This window comes from Bufo gargarizans, chromosome 6, assembly GCF_014858855.1.
Source record: "Bufo gargarizans isolate SCDJY-AF-19 chromosome 6, ASM1485885v1, whole genome shotgun sequence".
In the NCBI taxonomy this organism is placed as follows: domain Eukaryota; kingdom Metazoa; phylum Chordata; class Amphibia; order Anura; family Bufonidae; genus Bufo; species Bufo gargarizans.
Window position 1 is genome coordinate 380,911,920 of NC_058085.1, and position 22,718 is coordinate 380,934,637.

Consider the following 22,718-nt stretch of genomic DNA (forward strand, 5'->3'; position numbering starts at 1 on the left):
TTTACACAAGATAGTGCAGATCAGGGGATATTCGGCACTATAATTTGTTACAAAAGTTACAGGTTCGCTCGACTCCCGAGTGTGAACTCGAACATTTGTATTATTTTTAATTGTTTTCTTCTTTTTATTCGCATTCTTTATTCGAGCGAATATAAGTGAATCTCTGTCCACCGATGTTGCGTGTTCCATCGCCTTACGAATATTCTCTTTAGAATATCCCCTAACCTGCAACCTTGCAGAGATGTCAGTAGCTTCCTTCACAAATAGACTCAAGGAGGAGCAATTACGTCGCGCCCTCAGCATTTCCCCTTTGGGGATGTTCTTGGCTACATGAGGGGGGTGGCAGGATGATGCATGGAGTAAAGTGTTCCCCGCAGTATTTTTACGGTGTGTACTGGTACAGACTATCTGGTTCTCTCGATCACCCCATGATAAAAGATCCAAAAAAACAATCGAGACATGATCGCTGACCATGGTAAGTTTGATCGAGGGAACACAGCTATTCAAGTACTCTACAAATGACATCAGATCTCTTACATCATCCTGCCAGACCCATAACATGTCGTCGATAAAACGTCCATACCATTTCATCGACATTAAATATGGATTACCATCCTGAAAAAAAAAACTGTTCTCCCACCATGCCATGAATACATTTGCCACTGAAGGCGAAAATTTGGCACCCATTGAAACTCCAGATATTTGTAAATAATATGAACCATTAAACATAAAAAAGTTGTATTTAAGTAAAAAATCGGTACAAATACAAATATTATCTTGAAGTTCCAAGGTGTAATTGCTGAATACATCTAAAAACCATTTCAAGGCTACAATCGCCAAATGGTGAGGGATATTGGTATACAGTGAATTAATGTCGGCAGTAACCCATATAAATTCCTCTTGCCATGCGAATTGATGGAAATTTTGAAGTACACTACATGTATCTCTAAGATAGCCCGGTATATGTGGTACAAGGGGTTGCAATAATGAGTCAACCCATTCCGAAAGTCGTTCCGAATACGATCCGATTCCTGCCACAATCGGTCTTAATGGTGGAGGAAAACCCTCCTTATGCACTTTAGGAAGGGCATGGAATATGGGCGTATTCGGGTGCTCAATGTATATGAATTATTTTTCCTTTTCCGATAGAACACCCAGGTGCACCCCTTCCTGAAGGATGTCGTGTATCCTGGACTGATACTGGGGGAGGGGGGTAGTTGCCAGAGGTAAATACACATTGGTGTCCTTTAACATATTCTGAATTTGCACTTTATAAACCTCACTATCCAGCAACACCACCGCTCCCACCTTATCAGCTCTACGGACAACAACATCCTTCATGTCAGATAGATTACTGAGAGCTAAATGTTCCTCTTTCGATAAATTCCTATTGGAAGTTTTAAAACCAGTAGATGAATTCTGTAGAGGTATATCATCTGGCTCTCGATACATTCCCTGTAATGAGGAGATTTGAACAAGCTCAGAAAAATCAAAAACATTCTGATTAGAAAACACATCTCCATTCAACAGACTATCCCCTGGTGAACCATCACCAGAGGCCAACGATTGTTTCACATTGTGATCGCTGTCCATGTTGGCGAAATGTTTTCTTAGGGTCAGTTTTCTTGCTAGACGATTCACATCTATAATGGTATGATAAAGGTCAAAATGGCAGGACGGGGAAAAAGAAAGACCTTTGCATAACACTTTTTTCTGCATATATGAAATAATTTTAGATGAAAGGTTAATTACCTGTATATCATCCGTTGTTACTTTCGACGGGCAGGATATCGTCGATCTTTTGTGATGCTTTCTCCCCGCCCTGTGTTTTTTGCCTGTATCTTATGGCCAGTGTCATCTTTCTCTTTATTCGCTGAGACTTGATTCTTCTGATCTTCACCCCCGCAGGGTCCAGAGGCTCCTGAGTTATCCATATAATCAGAAGTCACATTGTGCGGATCCATTTCTGTTGAGCTGAAGGACACCCTCGAATCTCGTCTATTCCTTGATCGATTCATTCTTTTCAGGATAGATCGAGGGGTACCCGATCTATTGTTGGACCATGTATATACTGTGTTGGTACTATAATCCAATAGGTCTCGATTGAATCTGCCTTGTTTAAAGTCCATCAAGCTCTTTTCTAATTCATTAAGGTTATCTTTCAGTTTCAAATCGATATCTATGAATTTCGGATCAAATTCGTAACATGAAATACTTTCTTGAAGTGTTTTAATTTCATAATGGTTTTCTTTGAGTGCGATTTCCTCATATTCCAGGTAGTGGTGGGTTTCTTTTTTATGCGTAAACCCCATGGTATCATCTTTTTTTCCAAATACCTCTTTAAAGAGCTTAAAATCCCACCACGTACACAGTTCCTTTGTGAGAAGTCTCTCTAGTGATGTCATTTTCATGATCAGATCCATTTCGCCCTGTGCAGGCTCATCTGGTGTGTTGAAAATGTTATCCATTTTTCTCAGCCGATCCTCATATTCTTCCACGGATCGGAAAGCTGCCGACATTTTTATATAGCACACTGGATCGAGGAAGTAAGATATATGAAATAACAGCCACGGTGGAGGGAGTGCACGCTGTCCAGAATACTTGAAAGTAGACAATGAAGAAATCACTGCAGCTCTCACCTCCTTGTGGAGCACGGATAATCAGACCTGGACTCAGTCTGGAGCAGAATGTGAAAAGAACACGGATTCCAGCTCTTCACAATATAAAGGCTTCTTTATTCAACTTCCTTAAAATCAGACATCAAAAAGTAGGACAGTACGTAGTTGTGACGCGTTTCGGGCTGTTACATCTTAGCCCTTCATCAAGACAGGTTGCAGGTTAGGGGATATTCGAAAGAGAATATTCGTAAGGCGATGGAACACGCAACATCGGTGGACAGAGATTCACTTATATTCGCTCGAATAAAGAATGCGAATAAAAAGAAGAAAACAATTAAAAATAATACAAATGTTCGAGTTCACACTCGGGAGTCGAGCGAACCTGTAACTTTTGTAACAAATTATAGTGCCGAATATCCCCTGATCTGCAATATCTTGTGTAAACATTTTCCAGTGATAGGCTTTGATGAAGGCTGGGGAGATATCGCAGAGGCAGGTATCAGGTGCATTGCGAAAAAAGCACCAACCATTGGGCAAAAAGTTAGCCCTAGCCTATTTGTGGAAAACGCAGTGTGTGAACCAGTGTGGTTAACCACCAAGGGAAATTACAAATGTGGAAGTAAAAAATGTATGTGTTGCTTACATATGTCAGTCAGCAAAGATGTTATCTCTACATCTAATGGTAGCACACATAAATTGCAACAGTACATTAATTGCAACACAGAATATGTTGTTTATGTCATCACATGTCGAACATGCGCGCTACAATATGCTGGATGCACAATAAATCAGCTCAAAGTGAGAATTCGCAAACATCTTAGTGACATCCCGCATGTTTTAACGCGCAATGTTTCAGCAGCCACATCACACTTTGCGGTAGTACACAAGGGCGATACCTCTGCGTTTTATGTTTAAGGTGTTGAAAGAGTCACCATTCCAGTCAGAGGGGGAGATCGTAGGCAAAAATTATATAGTCGAGAAACATATTGGATGTTCAATCTCGGAACATGTGTACCTAAGGGTTTGAATAGGAAACATGACTTAATTTTCTAATATAAATGTTTTTTTTTTCTTTGGTTAGGAATCTGTCACGGAATGTGTACAGGTAACAAGGCAAAACAACATGTATAAATGACTCGCTGGATCTAACAGCTAAGGAACAAAAGGGAGACCCCTGTAGAAGACCTGGCACTTTCCCTGGCTGCTTAGCCTATGCATAGATCCGAATGGTGGAGGTATGCATATCCACGTACCTTGACTATATAACCCCTGAGCACCCTACAATAGTGAGGGGACACGACCACCGGCTCCCTACACCAGACACGGAGGGAGTCAGGGTCACCTGGGATCCAGCAAACAGAAAATAACAGATAACAGTTTAACACTTAACTTTGTAGAGGAGAGGAGAACCAGATGGGCATGCACACATACTCCAGGAAGAAATATAAGCCGCCCAGAAAAGCCTTCTGGGGAAGAATTCAAAGGGAAGCAATTAGTCCAACACACGACAGCCGAGAGAGGCCAAGGAGAGGAGGAGCTGAATACCACAACACAGAAACTCAAAGAGGAGGTTCTGAAAGGCCTCTGTCAGAGCTTCTCAGCTGTCTGGTTGTGACAGTACCCCTCCCTCTACGAGTGGACTCCGGACACTCAGAACACACCTTCTCAGGATGGGACCTATGGAAAGCCCTGATGAGACGAGAGGCTTTAATGTCCGTCACTGGGACCCACATCCTCTCCTCAGGACCATACCCCTCCCAGTGAACAAGGTACTGAAGAGAACCGCGGACAAGACGAGAATCCACAATCCCAGAGACCTGAAATTCAAGATTCCCATCAACCATAATCGGAGGAGGAGGCAAAGGCGAGGGTACAATGGGTTGAACATAAGGTTTCAATGAGGACTTATGAAAAACATTATGGATCTTCCAAGTCTGAGGAAGATCAAGACGGTATGCAACAGGATTGATGACAGACAGGATTTTGTAAGGCCCAATAAACCTAGGACCCAACTTCCAGGAGGGAACCTTCAATTTGATATTCTTGGTAGACAACCACACCAGATCACCAACATTCAGGTCCGGACCAAGCACACGTCTCTTATCAGCCACACGCTTATATCTCTCACTCATGCTCTTTAGATTATCTTGAATCTTTTGCCAAATAGATGACAAAGACGAGGAGAATCTGTCCTCATCAGGTAAACCAGAAGACCCCTCTCCCGAGAAAGTCCCAAACTGTGGATGAAACCCATATGCACCAAAAAATGGTGACTTATCAGAGGACTCCTGACGACGGTTATTTAAAGCAAACTCAGCAAGGGACAAAAAAGAACACCAATCCTCTTGATTCTCCGCCACAAAACAACGCAGATATGTCTCCAGATTCTGATTGACGCGCTCTGTCTGACCATTCGACTGCGGGTGGAAAGCAGAAGAGAATGACAACCGAACCCCCAAGCGAGAACAGAAAGCCTTCCAGAATCTGGAAACAAACTGCGTGCCCCTATCAGAGACTATGTCTGAAGGAATACCGTGCAATTTGACAATGTGATCAACAAATGCCTGCGCCAGCGTCTTAACATTGGGCAAACCAGGAAAAGGGATGAAATGCACCATTTTGCTAAAACGGTCCACCACCACCAGAATCACAGTCTTCCCCGAGGAACGAGGCAGGTCCGTTATGAAGTCCATGGACAGATGTGTCCAAGGACGGGAAGGAATGGGTAAGGGAAGGAGAGGACCTGATGGCCGTGAATGAGGGACTTTGGCACGAGCTCAAGTCTCGCAGGCTGCCACAAAACCCTCAACCGACTTACGAAGCGCAGGCCACCAGAATCTCCGAGCGATGAGATCCAGTGTGGCTCTTACCCCCGGGTGCCCAGCAAGGACCGTATCGTGGTGTTCTTTAAAAATCTTGTGTCTTAAAGCGAGAGGCACAAACAACCTCCCAGGAGGACAAAGATCAGGAGCCTCTGACTGGGCTGCCTGCACCTCTGCCTCCAATTCAGGAAAAAGAGCAGAGACCACCACACCTTCAGCCAAAATGGGACCCGGGTCTTCAAAATTCCTGCCTCCCGGAAAACAACGTGACAGGGCATCTGCCTTCACATTCTTAACTCCAGGGCGGAACGTGACAACAAAATTAAACCTAGAAAAGAACAACGACCATCTGGCCTGTCTCGGGTTCAGACGCTTGGCTGACTCCAAGTAGGCCAGATTTTTATGGTCAGTAAATACGGTAATAGGGTGTCTGGCTCCCTCTAGCCAATGGCGCCATTCCTCAAAAGCCAACTTGATAGCCAACAATTCCCTATCTCCCACATCGTAATTTCTCTCTGCGGAGGAGAGTTTTTTTGAGAAAAAGGCACACGGTCGCCAATTGGCAGGAGAGGAACCCTGAGACAAGACCGCCCCCACACCCACCTCAGAAGCATCAACCTCAACTATGAAGGGTAACGAAACATCAGGTTGCACCAAGATGGGAGCGGAAGCAAAACTCTCCTTGATATCAGAAAAAGCCTTACGCGCCTCTACTGACCAAGAAGAAAAATCTACCCCCTTTCTGGTCATATTAGTGAGTGGTTTAACAATAGAAGAATAATTCAAAATGAACTTCCTGTAATAATTGGCAAAGCCCAAAAAACGCATCAGCGCCTTTTAATTCTCAGGAAGCTCCCACTCAAGCACAGCGCGACCTTCTCGGGGTCCATGCGAAAACCAGAAGCGGAGAGAAGAAACCCCAGAAATTGAATTTCTGAAACCGCAAACACACATTTTTCCAGTTTCTCATATAATTTATTCTCCCACAGAATGAGCAAGACCTGACGTAAATGTTCCTTATGAGTTTTGAAATCGGGAGAAAAAATCAAAATGTCATCCAAATACACCAATACAAATTTTCCCATCAAATGATAAAAAATGCTGTTCACGAAATGCTGAAAAACGGCTGGGGCATTCATTAAACCAAAAGGCATAACCAAGTTTTCAAAATGGCCCTCAGGGGTATTGAAGGCCGTCTTCCATTCGTCCCCTTCTCTGACCCTGACCAGGTTGTATGCCCCTCTTAAATCTAATTTGGAAAAGACTTTAGCCCCAACAACCTGGTTAAATAGGTCCGGGATCAGAGGAAGCGGATAAGGGTCACGAATTGTGATATTGTTCAGCTCCCTGAAATCCAGACAAGGTCTTAAAGAACCATCTTTTTTCTTAACAAAGAAAAAACCAGCGGCAACAGGTGACTTCGAGGGTCGTATGTGTCCCTTTCTCAGACTCTCAGAGATATAAGCACGCATAGCGATCCTCTCAGGTTGGGAAAGATTGTATAAACGAGATTTAGGCAGCTTGGCATCTGGGATGAGATTAATAGGGCAATTGTACTCCCTGTGAGGGGGCAAGTCCTGAACTCCACTCTCAGAGAAGACATCCGAAAATTCAGAGAGAAAAGATGGTATAGTAACAGACGGAACATTTTTCAAAGATTTTTTACTCTTTGTTTCTTTATTATACCCAGAGAACTGCCTGAATCTCCTAGAGGGACAAATATTTGCCAAATGATTAATACCTCCACAACAAAAACAAACCGTCCCATGCGGGCTGAATCTTCTATTGTCAGAAGCAATCAACCCCAGCTGCATGGGCTCCTGCTCAGAAGGGGCTGACAGCGACTGAGACCCCTGCGCACAGAATGGGACCGCTGCACAGTCCTGGGACAGAGTATGACATGAAGGAGAGATCTCTCCTCTCTCTCTAAGACGCCTGTCAATACGAACGGCCTGAGACATAGCAGAGTCCAAAGAAATAGGCCTTTCATGAAAGGCAAATGCATCTTTCAATCCCTCTGAAAGACCATGGCAAAATTGACTTCGGAGTGCAGCATCATTCCAACCAGTATCAGCTGCCCATCTCCGAAATTCTGAGCAGTATATTTCTGCGGATTGTTTACCCTGGCATAAGAGACGTAGTCTAGACTCCGCCAGAGCAATACGATCCGGATCATCATATATCTGACCCAGGGCTAAAAAGAATTCATCCACTGAACGGAGGGGCCGTGCCCCCTCCGGCAGCGAAAAGGCCCAGGACTGAGCGTTACCCCTGAGCAGCGATATATTGATCCCCACCCTCCGTTCCTCATCTCCAGAGGAAAGGGGAAGAAGGCGAAAATGGAGTTTGCAAGCCTCTCTAAAACGCACAAAATTCTCACTACCCCCGGAGAACGTATCCGGGAGCGAGATCTTAGGCTCAGAACAAGCTCCATGAACGCAAGCTGAACCGGTCACTTGAAGCTGAGAAAAAGTCTTACGGAGGTCAGCTACCTCCAATGAAAGACCCTGAAAGCGTTCAGCCAAAAGTGAAACCGGATCCATGCTTAAGACGGTTTTGGCGGCTTATAATGTCACGGAATGTGTACAGGTAACAAGGCAAAACAACATGTATAAATGACTCGCTGGATCCAACAGCTAAGGAACAAAAGGGAGACCCCTGTAGAAGACCTGGCACTTTCCCTGGCTGCTTAGCCTATGCATAGATCCGAATGGTGGAGGTATGCATATCCACGTACCTTGACTATATAACCCCTGAGCACCCTACAATAGTGAGGGGACACGACCACCGGCTCCCTACACCAGACACGGAGGGAGTCAGGGTCACCTGGGATCCAGCAAACAGAAAATAACAGATAACAGTTTAACACTTAACTTTGTAGAGGAGAGGAGAACCAGATGGGCATGCACACATACTCCAGGAAGAAATATAAGCCGCCCAGAAAAGCCTTCTGGGGAAGAATTCAAAGGGAAGCAATTAGTCCAACACACGACAGCCGAGAGAGGCCAAGGAGAGGAGGAGCTGAATACCACAACACAGAAACTCAAAGAGGAGGTTCTGAAAGGCCTCTGTCAGAGCTTCTCAGCTGTCTGGTTGTGACAGAATCCCATCCCACCTGATTGGAATTATTTCTCTCATGACCACTATTGGCCACCTGGTATTTATCCAAGGTGATGGAAGTTATCCAATCAAAGGGGTGAGGTTTCTTCTGACTGTGTATAAAATGGAGATTTTAAGTTTATTTGTCTTGATGAAGGGCTAAGATGTAACAGCCCGAATGCGTCACAGCATACTACTCTGCTCGTGATGTCTGTTTTTAAAGAAGTGGAATAAAGAAGCCTTTATATTGTGAAGAGCTGGAATCCGTGTTCTTTTCATATTCAGCCTCCTGCACATTATTCACTCCTCCATAGATCCGCCCCCCTCTTACATATTCATCCTCCAGCCTCATATTCATCCTCAGCCTGATTGGTCCCTTGTCAGCACCCGGTGACATCACCGGACTGGAGGGGGCAGAGCTTAGCGGGATCTCGGCCAGGCTAGTTACCGCCCCTTCAACACTTTTGCATAATTAGCTAGGCTGGCAGTGACGTCACCTGGCTCCCAGAGCAGCGGAAGAGGAAGCTTTCCTCCTCTGCAAGGGACCCGGTACGTCACTGAGTGAAAGAAAACCTTCACTTCCGGCAGAGAATTTATTGGAGCAAAAGGGGGCATTAGAAGTAAGTTTATCAGGTAGGACATGGGTGTTGATGATGTGTGTGACACTGCAGTACTATAGGACAAAGGTCCCAAATCCCGGACAACCCCTTTAACCTGAGCATCCAATTAGTGTATGCCGTGAGCTCCTGAGTTCCCTCTAGTGGCGGCTCTAGGTAGCCAATTGTTTATCATTTGACTCTCTAGAGGGAATTTATTAAAAGGGTCTTCCAGGACTAACCTATTGATGACCTAACCATAGGACAGGTCATTAGTTTTAGATGTATGTGGGTCTGACCTCCGGCATCCCCACCGATCTGCTGTTTGCGGCAGTAACGATTTGGGACACCACAGCTCCATGCACAGAGTAGTGGTCGTTGTCCGTTACTGCAGCCATTCAAGTGAATGGGAGCTGAGGTGCAGTACCTGAGAACTGCCACTACACAGTGTACGGCGCTGTGGTGTTACCGCTCCATACACTGTTTGCTAACTGCTTAGTGGTGCTAGGTGTTGGACCCACTGATCTGCTATTGGTGATCCAGTTTGTTAGTGCCAGAAAACCCCTTTAAACCCTTGGTAACCTTTTTTTGACATACTGTCTTAGTAACTACTTGAGTTACCGATGTAATAATTCTGGAGCATCTTAACCACCTCCGGACCGCCTAACGCAGATGTGCGGTCCGGAGGTGGCAGCCCTGCGCAGAGTCACGCATATACGCGTCATCTCGCGAGGGCCGGGATTTCCTGTGAACGCGCGCTCACAGGAACGGAAGGTAAGCGAGTGGATCTCCAGCCTGCCAGCGGCGATCGCTCGCTGGCAGGCTGGAGATCCGAATTTTTTAACCCCTAACAGGTATATTAGACGCTGTTTTCATAACAGCGTCTAATATACCTCCTACCTGGTCCTCTGGTGGTCCCTTTTGTTAGGATCGACCACCAGAGGACTCAGGTAGGTCAGTACAGTCGCACCAAACACCACACTACACTACACCCCCCCCCCCCCGGTCACTTATTAACCCCTTATAAACCCCTGATCACCCATGATCACCCCATATAAACTCCCTGATCACCCCCCTGTCATTGATCACCGCCCTGTCATTGATCACCCCCCCTGTCAGGCTCCGTTCAGACGTCCGTATGATTTTTACGGATCCACGGATACATGGATCGGATCCGCAAAAAGCATACGGACGTCTGAATGGAGCCTTACAGGGGGGTGATCAATGACAGGCGGGTGATCACCCATATACACTCCCTGATCACCCCCTGTCATTGATCACCCCCCTGTCATTGATCACTCCCCTGTAAGGCTCCATTCAGACGTCCGCATGATTTTTACGGATCCATGGATACATGGATCGGATCCGCAAAACACATGCGGACGTCTGAATGGAGCCTTACAGGGGGTGATCAATGACAGGCGGGTGATCACCCATATACACTCCCTGATCACCCCCCTGTCATTGATAACCCCCCTGTAAGGCTCCATTCAGACGTTCGCATGCGTTTTGTGGATCCGATCCATGTATCCATGGATCCGTAAAAAATCATGCGGATGTCTGAATGGAGCCTTACAGGGGGGGTGATCAGTGACAAGGGGGTGATTACCCTGATCACCCCCTGTCATTGATAACCCCCCTGTAAGGCTCCATTCAGACGTCCGCATGCGTTTTGTGGATCCGATCCATGTATCCCTGGATCCGTAAAAAATCATGCGGATGTCTGAATGGAGCCTTACAGGGGGGGTGATCAGTGACAAGGGGGTGATTACCCTGATCACCCCCTGTCATTGATAACCCCCCTGTAAGGCTCCATTCAGACGTCCACATGCGTTTTGTGGATCCGATCCATGTATCCATGGATCCGTAAAAAATCATGCGGATGTCTGAATGGAGCCTTACAGGGGGGGTGATCAGTGACAGGGGGGTGATCACCCTGATTACCCTGATCACCCCCTGTCATTGATAACCCCCCTGTAAGGCTCCATTCAGACGTCCACATGCGTTTTGTGGATCCGATCCATGTATCCATGGATCCGTAAAAAATCATGCGGATGTCTGAATAGAGCCTTACAGGGGGGGTGATCAGTGACAGGGGGGTGATCACCCTGAGTACCCTGATCACCCCCTGTCATTGATAACCCCCCTGTAAGGCTCCATTCAGACGTCCGCATGCGTTTTGTGGATCCGATCCATGTATCCATGGATCCGTAAAAAATCATGCGGATGTCTGAATGGAGCCTTACAGGGGGGGTGATCAGTGACCGGGGGGTGATCACCCTGATTACCCTGATCACCCCCTGTCATTGATAACCCCCCTGTAAGGCTCCATTCAGACGTCCACATGCGTTTTGTGGATCCGATCCATGGATCCGTAAAAAATCATGCGGATGTCTGAATGGAGCCTTACAGGGGGGGTGATCAGTGACAGGGGGGTGATTACCCTGATCACCCCCTGTCATTGATAACCCCCCTGTAAGGCTCCATTCAGACATCCGCATGCGTTTTGTGGATCCGATCCATGTATCCATGGATCCGTAAAAAATCATGCGGATGTCTGAATGGAGCCTTACAGGGGGGGGTGATCAGTGACAGGGGGGTGATTACCCTGATCACCCCCTGTCATTGATAACCCCCCTGTAAGGCTCCATTCAGACGTCCACATGCGTTTTGTGGATCCGATCCATGTATCCATGGATCCGTAAAAAATCATGCGGATGTCTGAATGGAGCCTTACAGGGGGGGTGATCAATGACAGGGGGGTGATCAGGGAGTCTATATGGGTGATCACCCCCCTGTCATTGATCACCCCCCTGTCATTGATCACCCCCCCCCCCGGTAAGGCTCCATTCAGACATTTTTTTTGGCACAAGTTAGCGGAAATTTTTTGTTTGTTTTTGTTTTTTCTTACAAAGTCTCATATTCTACTAACTTGTGTCAAAAAATAAAATCTCACATGAACTCACCATACCCCTCACGGAATCCAAATGCGTAAACATTTTTAGACATTTATATTCCAGACTCCTTCTCACACTTTAGGGCCCCTAAAAAGCCAGGGCAGTATAAATACCCCACATGTGACCCCATTTCGGAAAGAAGACACCCCAAGGTATTCCGTGAGGGGCATATTGAGTCCATGAAAGATTGAAATTTTTGTCCTAAGTTAGCGGAAAGTGAGACTTTGTGAGAAAAAAACAAAAAAAATCAATATCCGCTAACTTATGCAAAAAAAAAAATAATTTCTAGGAACTCGCCAGGCCCCTCATTGAATACCTTGGGGTGTCTTCTTTCCAAAGTGGGGTCACATGTGGGGTATTTATACTGCCCTGGCTTTTTAGGGGCCCGAAAGTGTGAGAAGAAGTCTGGGATCCAAATGTCTAAAAATGCCCTCCTAAAAGGAATTTGGGCACCTTTGCGCATCTAGGCTGCAAAAAAGTGTCACACATGTGGTATCGCTGTACTCAGGAGAAGTTGGGGAATGTGTTTTGGGGTGTCATTTTACATATACCCATGCTGGGTGAGAAAAATATCTTGGTCAAATGCCAACTTTGTATAAAAAAATGGGAAAAGTTGTCTTTTGCCAAGATATTTCTCTCACCCAGCATGGGTATATGTAAAATGACCCCCCAAAACACATTGCCCAACTTCTCCTGAGTACGGCGATACCACATGTGTGACACTTTTTTGCAGCCAAGGTGGGCAAAGGGGCGCATATTCCAAAGTGCACCTTTCGGATTTCGCAGGCCATTTTTTACACATTTTGATTGCAAGGTACTTCTTACACATTTGGGCCCCTAAATTGCCAGGGCAGTATAACTACGCCACAAGTGACCCCATTTTGGAAAGAAGACACCCCAAGGTATTCCGTGAGGGGCACGGCGAGTTCCTAGAATTTTTTATTTTTTGTCACAAGTTAGCGGAAAATGATGATTTTTCTTTTTTTTTCTTTTTTCCTTACAAAGTCTCATATTCCACTAACTTGCGACAAAAAATAAAAAATTCTAGGAACTCGCCATGCCCCTCACGGAATACCTTAGGGTGTCTTCTTTCCAAAATGGGGTCACTTGTGGCGTAGTTATACTGCCCTGGCAATTTAGGGGCCCAAATGTGTGAGAAGAACTTTGCAATCAAAATGTGTAAAAAATGACCGGTGAAATCCGAAAGGTGCAGTTTGGAATATGTGCCCCTTTGCCCACCTTGGCAGCAAAAAAGTGTGACACATCTGGTATCGCCGTACTCAGGAGAAGTTGGGCAATGTGTTTTGGGGTGTCATTTTACATATACCCATGCTGGGTGAGAAAAATATCTTGGTCAAATGCCAACTTTGTATAAAAAAATGGGAAAAGTTGTCTTTTGCCAAGATATTTCTCTCACCCAGCATGGGTATATGTAAAATGACACCCCAAAACACATTCCCCAACTTCTCCTGAGTACGGCGATACCAGATGTGTGACACTTTTTTGATGCCAAGGTGGGCAAAGGGGCACATATTCCAAAGTGCACCTTTTGGATTTCACCGGTCATTTTTTACACATTTTGATTGCAAAGTTCTTCTCACACATTTGGGCCCCTAAATTGCCAGGGCAGTATAACTACCCCACAAGTGACCCCATTTTGGAAAGAAGACACCCCAAGGTATTCTGTGAGGGGCATGGTGAGTTCCTAGAATTTTTTATTTTTTGTCGCAAGTTAGTGGAATATGAGACTTTGTAAGAAAAAATAAAAAAAATAAAATCATCATCATTTTCCGCTAACTTGTGACAAAAAATAAAAAGTTCTATGAACTTACTATGCCCATCAGCGAATACCTTAGGGTGTCTACTTTCCGAAATGGGGTCATTTGTGGGGGTTTTCTACTGTTTGGGCATTGTAGAACCTCAGGAATCATGACAGGTGCTCAGAAAATCAGAGCTGTTTCAAAAAGCGGAAATTCACATTTTTGTACCATAGTTTGTAAACGCTATAACTTTTACCCAAACCATTTTTTTTTTGCCCAAACATCTTTTTTTTATCAAAGACATGTAGAACAATAAATTTGGCGAACAATTTATATATGGATGTCGTTTTTTTTGCAAAACTTTACAGCTGAAAGTGAAAAATGTCATTTTTTTGCAAAAAAATCGTTACATTTTGATTAATAACAAAAAAAGTAAAAATGTCAGCAGCAATAAAATACCACCAAATGAAAGCTCCATTAGTGAGAAGAAAAGGAGGTAAAATTCATTTCGGTGGTAAGTTGCATGACCGAGCGATAAACGGTGAAAGGAGTGTAGTGCCGAAGTGTAAAAAGTGCTCTGGTCATGAAGGGGGTTTCACCTAGCGGGGCTGAAGTGGTTAATATTGTATGATGTAGCATTCCTTCATTATTCCTGCTAGAAGTTATGGATACATTACCAGCAAAGTTTGCAAAGAAGGTCCAGATGAGCGTCTTCAGTTGAGGGGCTGTCTCTCTGCAGTCTTCAGTCAGTGCTGCCAGCGTCAGACTGTGCAGCCCCCCCGACCCCAATTGTTAACACCCATCTGGGCTTTCATTGCAAACTGCTAGCAATTCATTCCTAATGTCTAGCAGGAATAATAGAGGAATGGCACAACATACAAACATAAGAATAGATGCTCCAGAATGGTTATTACATGGGGAATGCAGACATGTCAGGAGAGATGACTGGTCATAAGCTGTTTTAATTGCACTGGGATGAGGTGCAGACATAGTAAATTTGGCACATACAGTACAGACCAAAAGTTTGGACACACCTTCTCATTCAAAGAGTTTTCTTTATTTTCATGACTATGAAAATTGTAGATTCACACTGAAGGCATCAAAACGATGAATTAACACATGTGGAATTATATACATAACAAACAAGTGTGAAACAACTGAAAATATGTCATATTCTAGGTTCTTCAAAGTAGCCACCTTTTGCTTTGATTACTGCTTTGCACACTCTTGGCATTCTCTTGATGAGCTTCAAGAGGTAGTCACCTGAAATGGTCTTCCAACAGTCTTGAAGGAGTTCCCAGAGATGCTTAGCACTTGTTGGCCCTTTTGCCTTCACTCTGCGGTCCAGCTCACCCCAAACCATCTCGATTGGGTTCATGTTCGGTGACTGTGGAGGCCAGGTCATCTGGCGCAGCACCCCATCACTCTCCTTCATGGTCAAATAGCCCTTACTTTCAAAGTTTTCCCAATTTTTCGGCTGACTGACTGACCTTCATTTCTTAAGTAATGATGGCCACTCGTTTTTCTTTACTTAGCTGCTTTTTTCGTGCCATACAAATTCTAACAGTCTATTCAGTAGGACTATCAGCTGTGTATCCACCTGACTTCTCCTCAACGCAACTGATGGTCCCAACCCCATTTATAAGGCAAGAAATCCCACTTATTAAACCTGACAGGGCACACCTGTGAAGTGAAGACCATTTCAGGTGACTACCTCATGAAGCTCATCAAGAGAATGCCAAGAGTGTGCAAAGCAGTAATCAAAGCAAAAGGTGGCTACTTTGAAGAACCTAGAATATGACATATTTTCAGTTGTTTCACACTTGTTTGTTATGTATATAATTCCACATGTGTTAATTCATAGTTTTGATGCCTTCATAGTCATGAAAATAAAGAAAACTCTTTGAATGAGAAGGTGTGTCCAAACTTTTGGTCTGTACTGTATGTCTGGCAGTTATTACCACCAGATAATCAGATGTATGCCAAATCTTATATTCACACTATAATTTACAGCAGTTACTGGCAAAAACCATAGTACGTCTTTTAGTCCACGGGAGGCCACTTCCCCTCCTGCAGGCCATGTCCACTTTAAATAAAATGGATGAGGGGTTAGCAGCGTAAAAACGAAATGTGCACCTATTTAATTGGATCCCTGTATAGTTTAATACATTTTAACCCTTAATCTACTCTGGATTGAGAGACGTCGCTGGTTGATGGCGGTTTTATTTGTTTTATCTCCAGGATTTCATAATGAGATTTAAAGGGTCTTCTGATCATTGGATTGGTCTGAAAAGAGAATCTGACGGAAGCCCGTGGCTTTGGACAAATGGCTCAGTCTTTAACAATATGTAAGTATGACCTTTTTTTTTAAAGGATTCTGAAACTTTAGAATCTGAAAGTTTATTGAACTGAGAGATGGGTGTCCTTAAATTGGCCGTACACATCAGATTAATGACAGCGGAACCCGGCAGTTTTCTTGGGATCCGCAACCCTTTTTATGTGTTTGGGGGGAGCGTCCCAACTTTACCATCAAGGGAAATATCCGGATCAGTTACTAAGGAACTCTAGGTTGGCTCCCAGTTGCTCAGATCAGGTGACAATAATTGCGAGAGCCTAGTCCCAAAACTCCAGCAATAAAATATGAATGAAAGGACTGGCTGTGCAGGTAATATTGCCAAAAACAATCTGTTGAAGATGCCCTCAATCAGGGCTAATTACGTTTGCTCTACTGCTCCAAATTGTTCTGATCCTAGGATTTTACATGCATGGAAGAACCCACACCAGGCAAGGGTCAAAGCAGTTTCTTATTTATCACAGGAAGTTAAGTAGTACATACAGCCAGGTCCATAAATATTGGGACATTGACACAATTCTGACATTTTTGGCTCTATACACCACCACAATGGATTTGAAATGAAACTAACAAGATGTGCTTTACCTGCAGACTGTCAGCTTTACCTGCAGACTGTCAGCTTTAATTTGAGGGTATTTACATCCAAATCAGGTGAACGGTGCAGGAATTACAACACTTTGCATCTGTGCCTCCCACTTGTTAAGGGACCAAAAGTAATGGGACAGAATAATCATCATAAATCAAACTTTCACTTTTTAATACTTGGTTGCAAATCCTTTGCAGTCAATTACAGCCTGAAGTCTGGAACGCATAGACATCACCAGACGCTGGGTTTCATCCCTGGTGATGCTCTGCCAGGCCTCTACTGCAACTGTCTTCAGTTCCTGCTTGTTCTTGGGGCATTTTCCCTTCAGTTTTGTCTTCAGCAAGTGAAATGCAGCTCAATCGGATTCAGGTCCGGTGATTGACTTGGCCATTGCAGAACATTCCACTTCTTTCCCTTAAAAAACGCTTTGGTTGCTTTTGCAGTATGCTTTGGGTCATTGTCCATCTGCACTGTGATGCAAACCACAGTGGAGTAAGACACAAATACTAGATGGTATCAAACATATGTAAGAACTTAAAGGCTATGGACACCTGGGGGCAATTATTTTTTTATTATTAATGCATTGTAATTAGTTTGAGATAAAAATCTTTTTTTCAATTGGTTTTATTAACAATATGGAATCCTTTTTTCTTTACAGAGCTGAGATGCTCTACTAGCTGCCTGTGGGGATTTGTCTTTTCCATCAGACCAGGAGCTGACGGCTCTTTATCTCTGCTCTCTGACCTTATTAACACTCATTACAGCTCAGTTCTTATCTTAGGGATGGGGACTGAATGTGGCTGAAATAAGTGTTCATGACCTCTCAGTAGTTTAAGATAAGGGCACAAAGTGAAAGTATCAGTCACACAGAGAAAAAGTTAACCCTTTGTGACACAATGGCTCAATAGTATTAATAAAGGACAATTGAAAATATGATTTTTAGCTGAAAATGAGTCAAATGCAATCCTAAACAAAAATTGCCTCCAAAGGTGTACATGGCCTTTAAAGGGGTTTTCCCATCTCATACATTTGGGGAATATCGCTAGGATATGCCCCTAGTGTCTGCTAGGCACGGACCTCCCCTCTGGGACCCGCACCTATCTCTAGAACGGAGCCTACAAGTTTAACAAGAGCGGACCCCACATGCGCGGCCGCCCTCCATTCATTTCTATTCTAGTGCCAAATATAGCCAGTTGGGCATGCTTGGCTATTGTTGGCAGTCCTGTAGAAATAACTGGAGGGCGGGCGCGCATGCACGGTCCGCTCTCCTTCAATTTGTAGGCTCCATTCTAGAGATAGGTGCGGGTCCCAGAGGTGAGATCCGTGCCTAGCAGACATTAGGGGCATATCCTAGCGATATTCCCCGACGCGGGGCCCTCATGTATAAGGCAGGTTAAGGTGAGGCTGTAATTGCAGTCAGTGCTCGCCCCTTACAATATGGTAGTCAGAACCAAGGAGCTCGTACAGCAATTGACAAAGCAGAATAACAGAGTATATGAGTTAGGCCTCATGCACACGGCTGTAGTTTTGATCCGCATCACATCTGCATTATTTGCGGATTTGATGCGGACCCATTCATCTAAATGGGGCCGCAAAATTTGCGGACATCACACTGAACCGTATGCCCGTTCCATTGCCCCGCAAAAAATTGAGCACGTCCTACCGGCTCTCAGCCGGTATCTTTGTTTTGCAGACAGATAGACTCGTGGGCAGGAGCCCTAAGGCAGTTCATAGAGATGTGCTGTGTCCTCAGTGTTACTCGTAGTCGCCGTGTTACTTGTATGAAGCACTGCTGCCCTGAGCGTATTCCTCTAAGTTCACAGTTAATTCGTGCGTAGTGCGAATGCTGAGACGCCGACGTCTCCTGGTGATTAGTCTGGTATCGAACTGAACTGGTTGCACTAGAGATGGAAGATTATTAATGTTGGGAAGATAGTCCTCCATGATATATAATATATTGTAGACAGGCAGTCTTCAGTTGGAACTACTTCAAGAACAATGATTGCATGAGTGTGTATCAAATATATATACGTTTATTAAAAAAATATATATATATATATATATTTAATCCAGAGATAAAACCCCCAAAAAGATAAGGTTTAAACCATATTGGACAATGAAAGCACAATGTCTGTCAGTCATATAACGGCATACATATTATGTGATGTTATTGAATAATCTCAGTATAGTATGTTATATGTACGACAGACAGTGATTTCAATAGCTGTTTATACACAACATTGGTGGTTTACAGTAAATAAGGGAGTGATTCACTCTGACCGCAATATATATATATATATATAATTCTCAGTATATTGAGTTCATGTTTGTATTCAGTTCAAAAATTCTCCTCTGTCAATAAAGACTGAATAATGTCCCGCGTAATGGGGACTTAATAACAGTCCATATAATATATTCCACGTTGGTGGTATAATGTAAATCACCCTTGTATCACACGTGGTAGCGGTAGGCAACAAATAGGTGTTATAGTGTAAGCCGACCTGCGTCCCACGTGGTTAACAGTAGGATGGCAGTGAGGCTCATCTTACCTCCGCATCTCCATATATAATGGGCGCCGTTACCCCCCCAGTGTCAGCGTCCCACGTGGTATCGCTGAGCTCAGCGGTGCACGTGATACAATGCAAATTCTGCTCGAGCCGATCCGCTGTTAGAGAATATTCACAAAGTCTGTGGAGCGCTCCAACTTTTCTTTAATGCAGACAATAGTCTAGCGGTAGATGAATATAATTCTGTGGGTCTTGGTTCGTGTTTGTTAGATCTGTATTACCAAGCGCATATCAGAGTATACCGCACTCCTTCCTCTATGACCATATTTCATCAAGGAAACATCCCACTTATATACCCATATTCTGTCTTTTGCAAGACCCGAAATGGATTATCTGCTATCAACTAAAAAAATTAGTGTTCTAGGAATATATATTCTCTCTGTTTCGTTCATGTGGTTTTTCATCTATATGTGTTTTTTTGTATACAATTGCAACTTGTTTCCAATAATACACCTATATATTCATTTTCAACATATGAAAATATTGTGAAAGATATGCAAAATTTATAAATATCAGAAAAATATAATAACTAAAAATGTAATGTAATTAAGTGGCAAATTGATGTTTTCTTGCTCATTATAGTTGTCTTGTCATTACTTCTAAAGAATGGGCTTCTTATTTTCCACAGAGGATCTATTGTTGAAATAGAGATGGGGGCCTCCCACCAAGGAGAGATCGGAGTGCAGGTAAACAGCCTGACGCCGATCTCCCATCAGTGAAGGGCACCCATCCCTGATCTACAGGAAACCAAAACGTTGTAGTTCAGCATTGAGTCTCCCAAGTAGAAGTGTCAAAATCAAAAATCCTCCTTGATTCTAAACATGACATCCTTGTAACGTGGTTCCCTCCTCTCCAGTGTATTTTCACCTTTTCAAAGGCAGCGAAGGTCAAAACTGCTGGATCTTTATTATGAAACTGTTCAAAGTGTTTAGATAAGAAATGTTTTTCATAACCATTTCTTATATTTCCTATATTTTCAGATATTCACTTTTTAAGTGACCTTTTTCGTCCTACCGATATATTGTTTTTTTGGAAGGGCATTCAAATATATATATATATATATATATTCGAATGCCCTTGCAAAAAACAATATATCGGTAACACAAAAAGGTCACTAAAAAAGAGAGAGAGAAAAAATATATATATATACAGTACAGACCAAAAGTTTGGACACACCTTCTCATTCAAAGAGTTTTCTTTATTTTCATGACTATAAAAATTGTAGATTCACACTGAAGGCATCAAAGCTATGAATTAACACATGTGGAATCTTATACATAACAAAAACGTGTGAAACAACTGAAAATATGTCATATTCTAGGTTCTTCAAAGTAGTCACCTTTTGCTTTGATTACTGCTTTGCACACTCTTGGCATTCTCTTGATGAGCTTCAAGAGGTAGTCACCTGAAATGGTTTTCACTTCACAGGTGTGCCCTGTCAGGTTTAATAAGTGAGATTTCTTGCCTTATAAATGGGGTTGGGACCATCAGTTGCGTTGTGGAGAAGTCAGGTGGATACACAGCTGATAGTCCTACTGAATAGACTGTTAGAATTTGTATTATGGCAAGAAAAAAGCAGCTAAGTAAAGAAAACGAGTGGCCATCATTACTTTAAGAAATGAAGGTCAGTCAGTCCTAAAAATTGGGAAAACTTTGAAAGTGTCCCCAAGTGCAGTCACAAAAACCATCAAGTGTTACAAAGAAACTGGCTCACATGTGGACCGCCCCAGGAAAGGAAGACCAAGAGTCACCTCTGCTGCGGAGGATAAGTTCATCCGAGTCACCAGCCTCAGAAATCGCAGGTTAACAGCAGCTCAGATTAGAGACCAGGTCAATGCCACACAGAGTTCTAGCAGCAGACACATCTCTAGAACAACTGTTAAGAGGAGACTGTGTGAATCAGGCCTTCATGGTAGAATATCTGCTAGGAAACCACTGCTAAGGACAGGCAACAAGCAGAAGAGACTTGTTTGGGCTAAAGAACACAAGGAATGGACATTAGACCAGTGGAAATCTGTGCTTTGGTCTGATGAGTCCAAATTTGAGATCTTTGGTTCCAACCACCGTGTCTTTGTGCGACGCAGAAAAGGTGAACGGATGGACTCTACATGCCTGGTTCCCACCGTGAAGCATGGAGGAGGAGGTGTGATGGTGCTTTGCTGGTGACACTGTTGGGGATTTATTGAAAATTGAAGGCATACTGAACCAGCATGGCTACCACAGCATCTTGCAGCGGCATGCTAATCCATCCGGTTTGCGTTTAGTTGGACCATCATTTATTTTTCAACAGGACAATGATCCCAAACACACCTCCAGGCTGTGTAAGGGCTATTTGACCATGAAGGAGAGTGATGGGGTGCTGCGTCAGATGACCTGGCCTCCACAGTCACCGGACCTGAACCCAATTGAGATGGTTTGGGGTGAGCTGGAAGGCAGAGTAAAGGCAAAAGGGCCAACAAGTGCTAAGCATCTCTGGGAACTCCTTCAAGACTGTTGGAAGACCATTTCAGGTGACTACCTCTTGAAGCTCATCAAGAGAATGCCAAGAGTGTGCAAAGCAGTAATCAAAGCAAAAGGTGGCTACTTTGAAGAACCTAGAATATGACATATTTTCAGTTGTTTCACACTATTTTGTTATGTATATAATTCCACATGTGTTAATTCATAGCTTTGATGCCTTCATTGTGAATCTACAATTTTTATAGTCATGAAAATAAAGAAAACTCTTTGAATGAGAAGGTGTGTCCAAACTTTTGGTCTGTACTGTATATATTTGTCCAAAAAATAGAGCAGCAGCGAGCTTGAGAGGGGCTTTGTGTTGGAGCCGAAGCGTTGCGTCACCAATGGGTGAATAAACCACTATTTTCCACATTATCCTGGAGTGCTGCTCTATTTTTTGGACTGGATTTTTGGGTAAGCTTGCCCTTTTGAGCTTGCACCCGCAGTATTGTTTATAGCTTGGTGTTGCCTTACTTTTTCTATTGTGTGTGTGTGTGTGTGTGTGTGTGTGTGTATATAGATTTTTTTTATTTTATTTTGTATTTCAAAGACAAAGGTGTTTTGTGTGGAGCAGATCTTAATCCTTTCATATTGAGCCAACTGTGCATAGAATGATCTCCCCTTTTTCTTAATTTAATATAAGGTGCTATTTTTAATCCTAAATTTGGGGCCTTTGTATAGGTTATTTGAGGGGTGGTGTTTATCAGAGGGCCAATAACCTTGTCTTTCAAGATATAATGCCAATTACTTTTTATATTCTGTTCTATTTTCTTATATTGTATATTGAAAGGCAGGATGATCCGTATGATGTCACCCTTCTGATCCTCTCCTCTATCATAAAGAAAGATTGTCTATCCATTT

General features: G+C 43.6%; 1 protein-coding gene across 1 annotated transcript in view; it reads left to right on the forward strand.

Annotated features, from left to right (window-relative positions):
* The window catches only part of LOC122940197 (C-type lectin domain family 2 member D-like), a 59,715-nt gene that overhangs the window by 29,296 nt on the left and 7,701 nt on the right, over positions 1–22,718 (forward strand). The window contains exon 5 of the mRNA XM_044296639.1: positions 16,094–16,200. Coding sequence (XP_044152574.1) covers positions 16,094–16,200 — 107 coding nt within the window. The remainder of the gene's footprint in view (positions 1–16,093; positions 16,201–22,718) is intronic.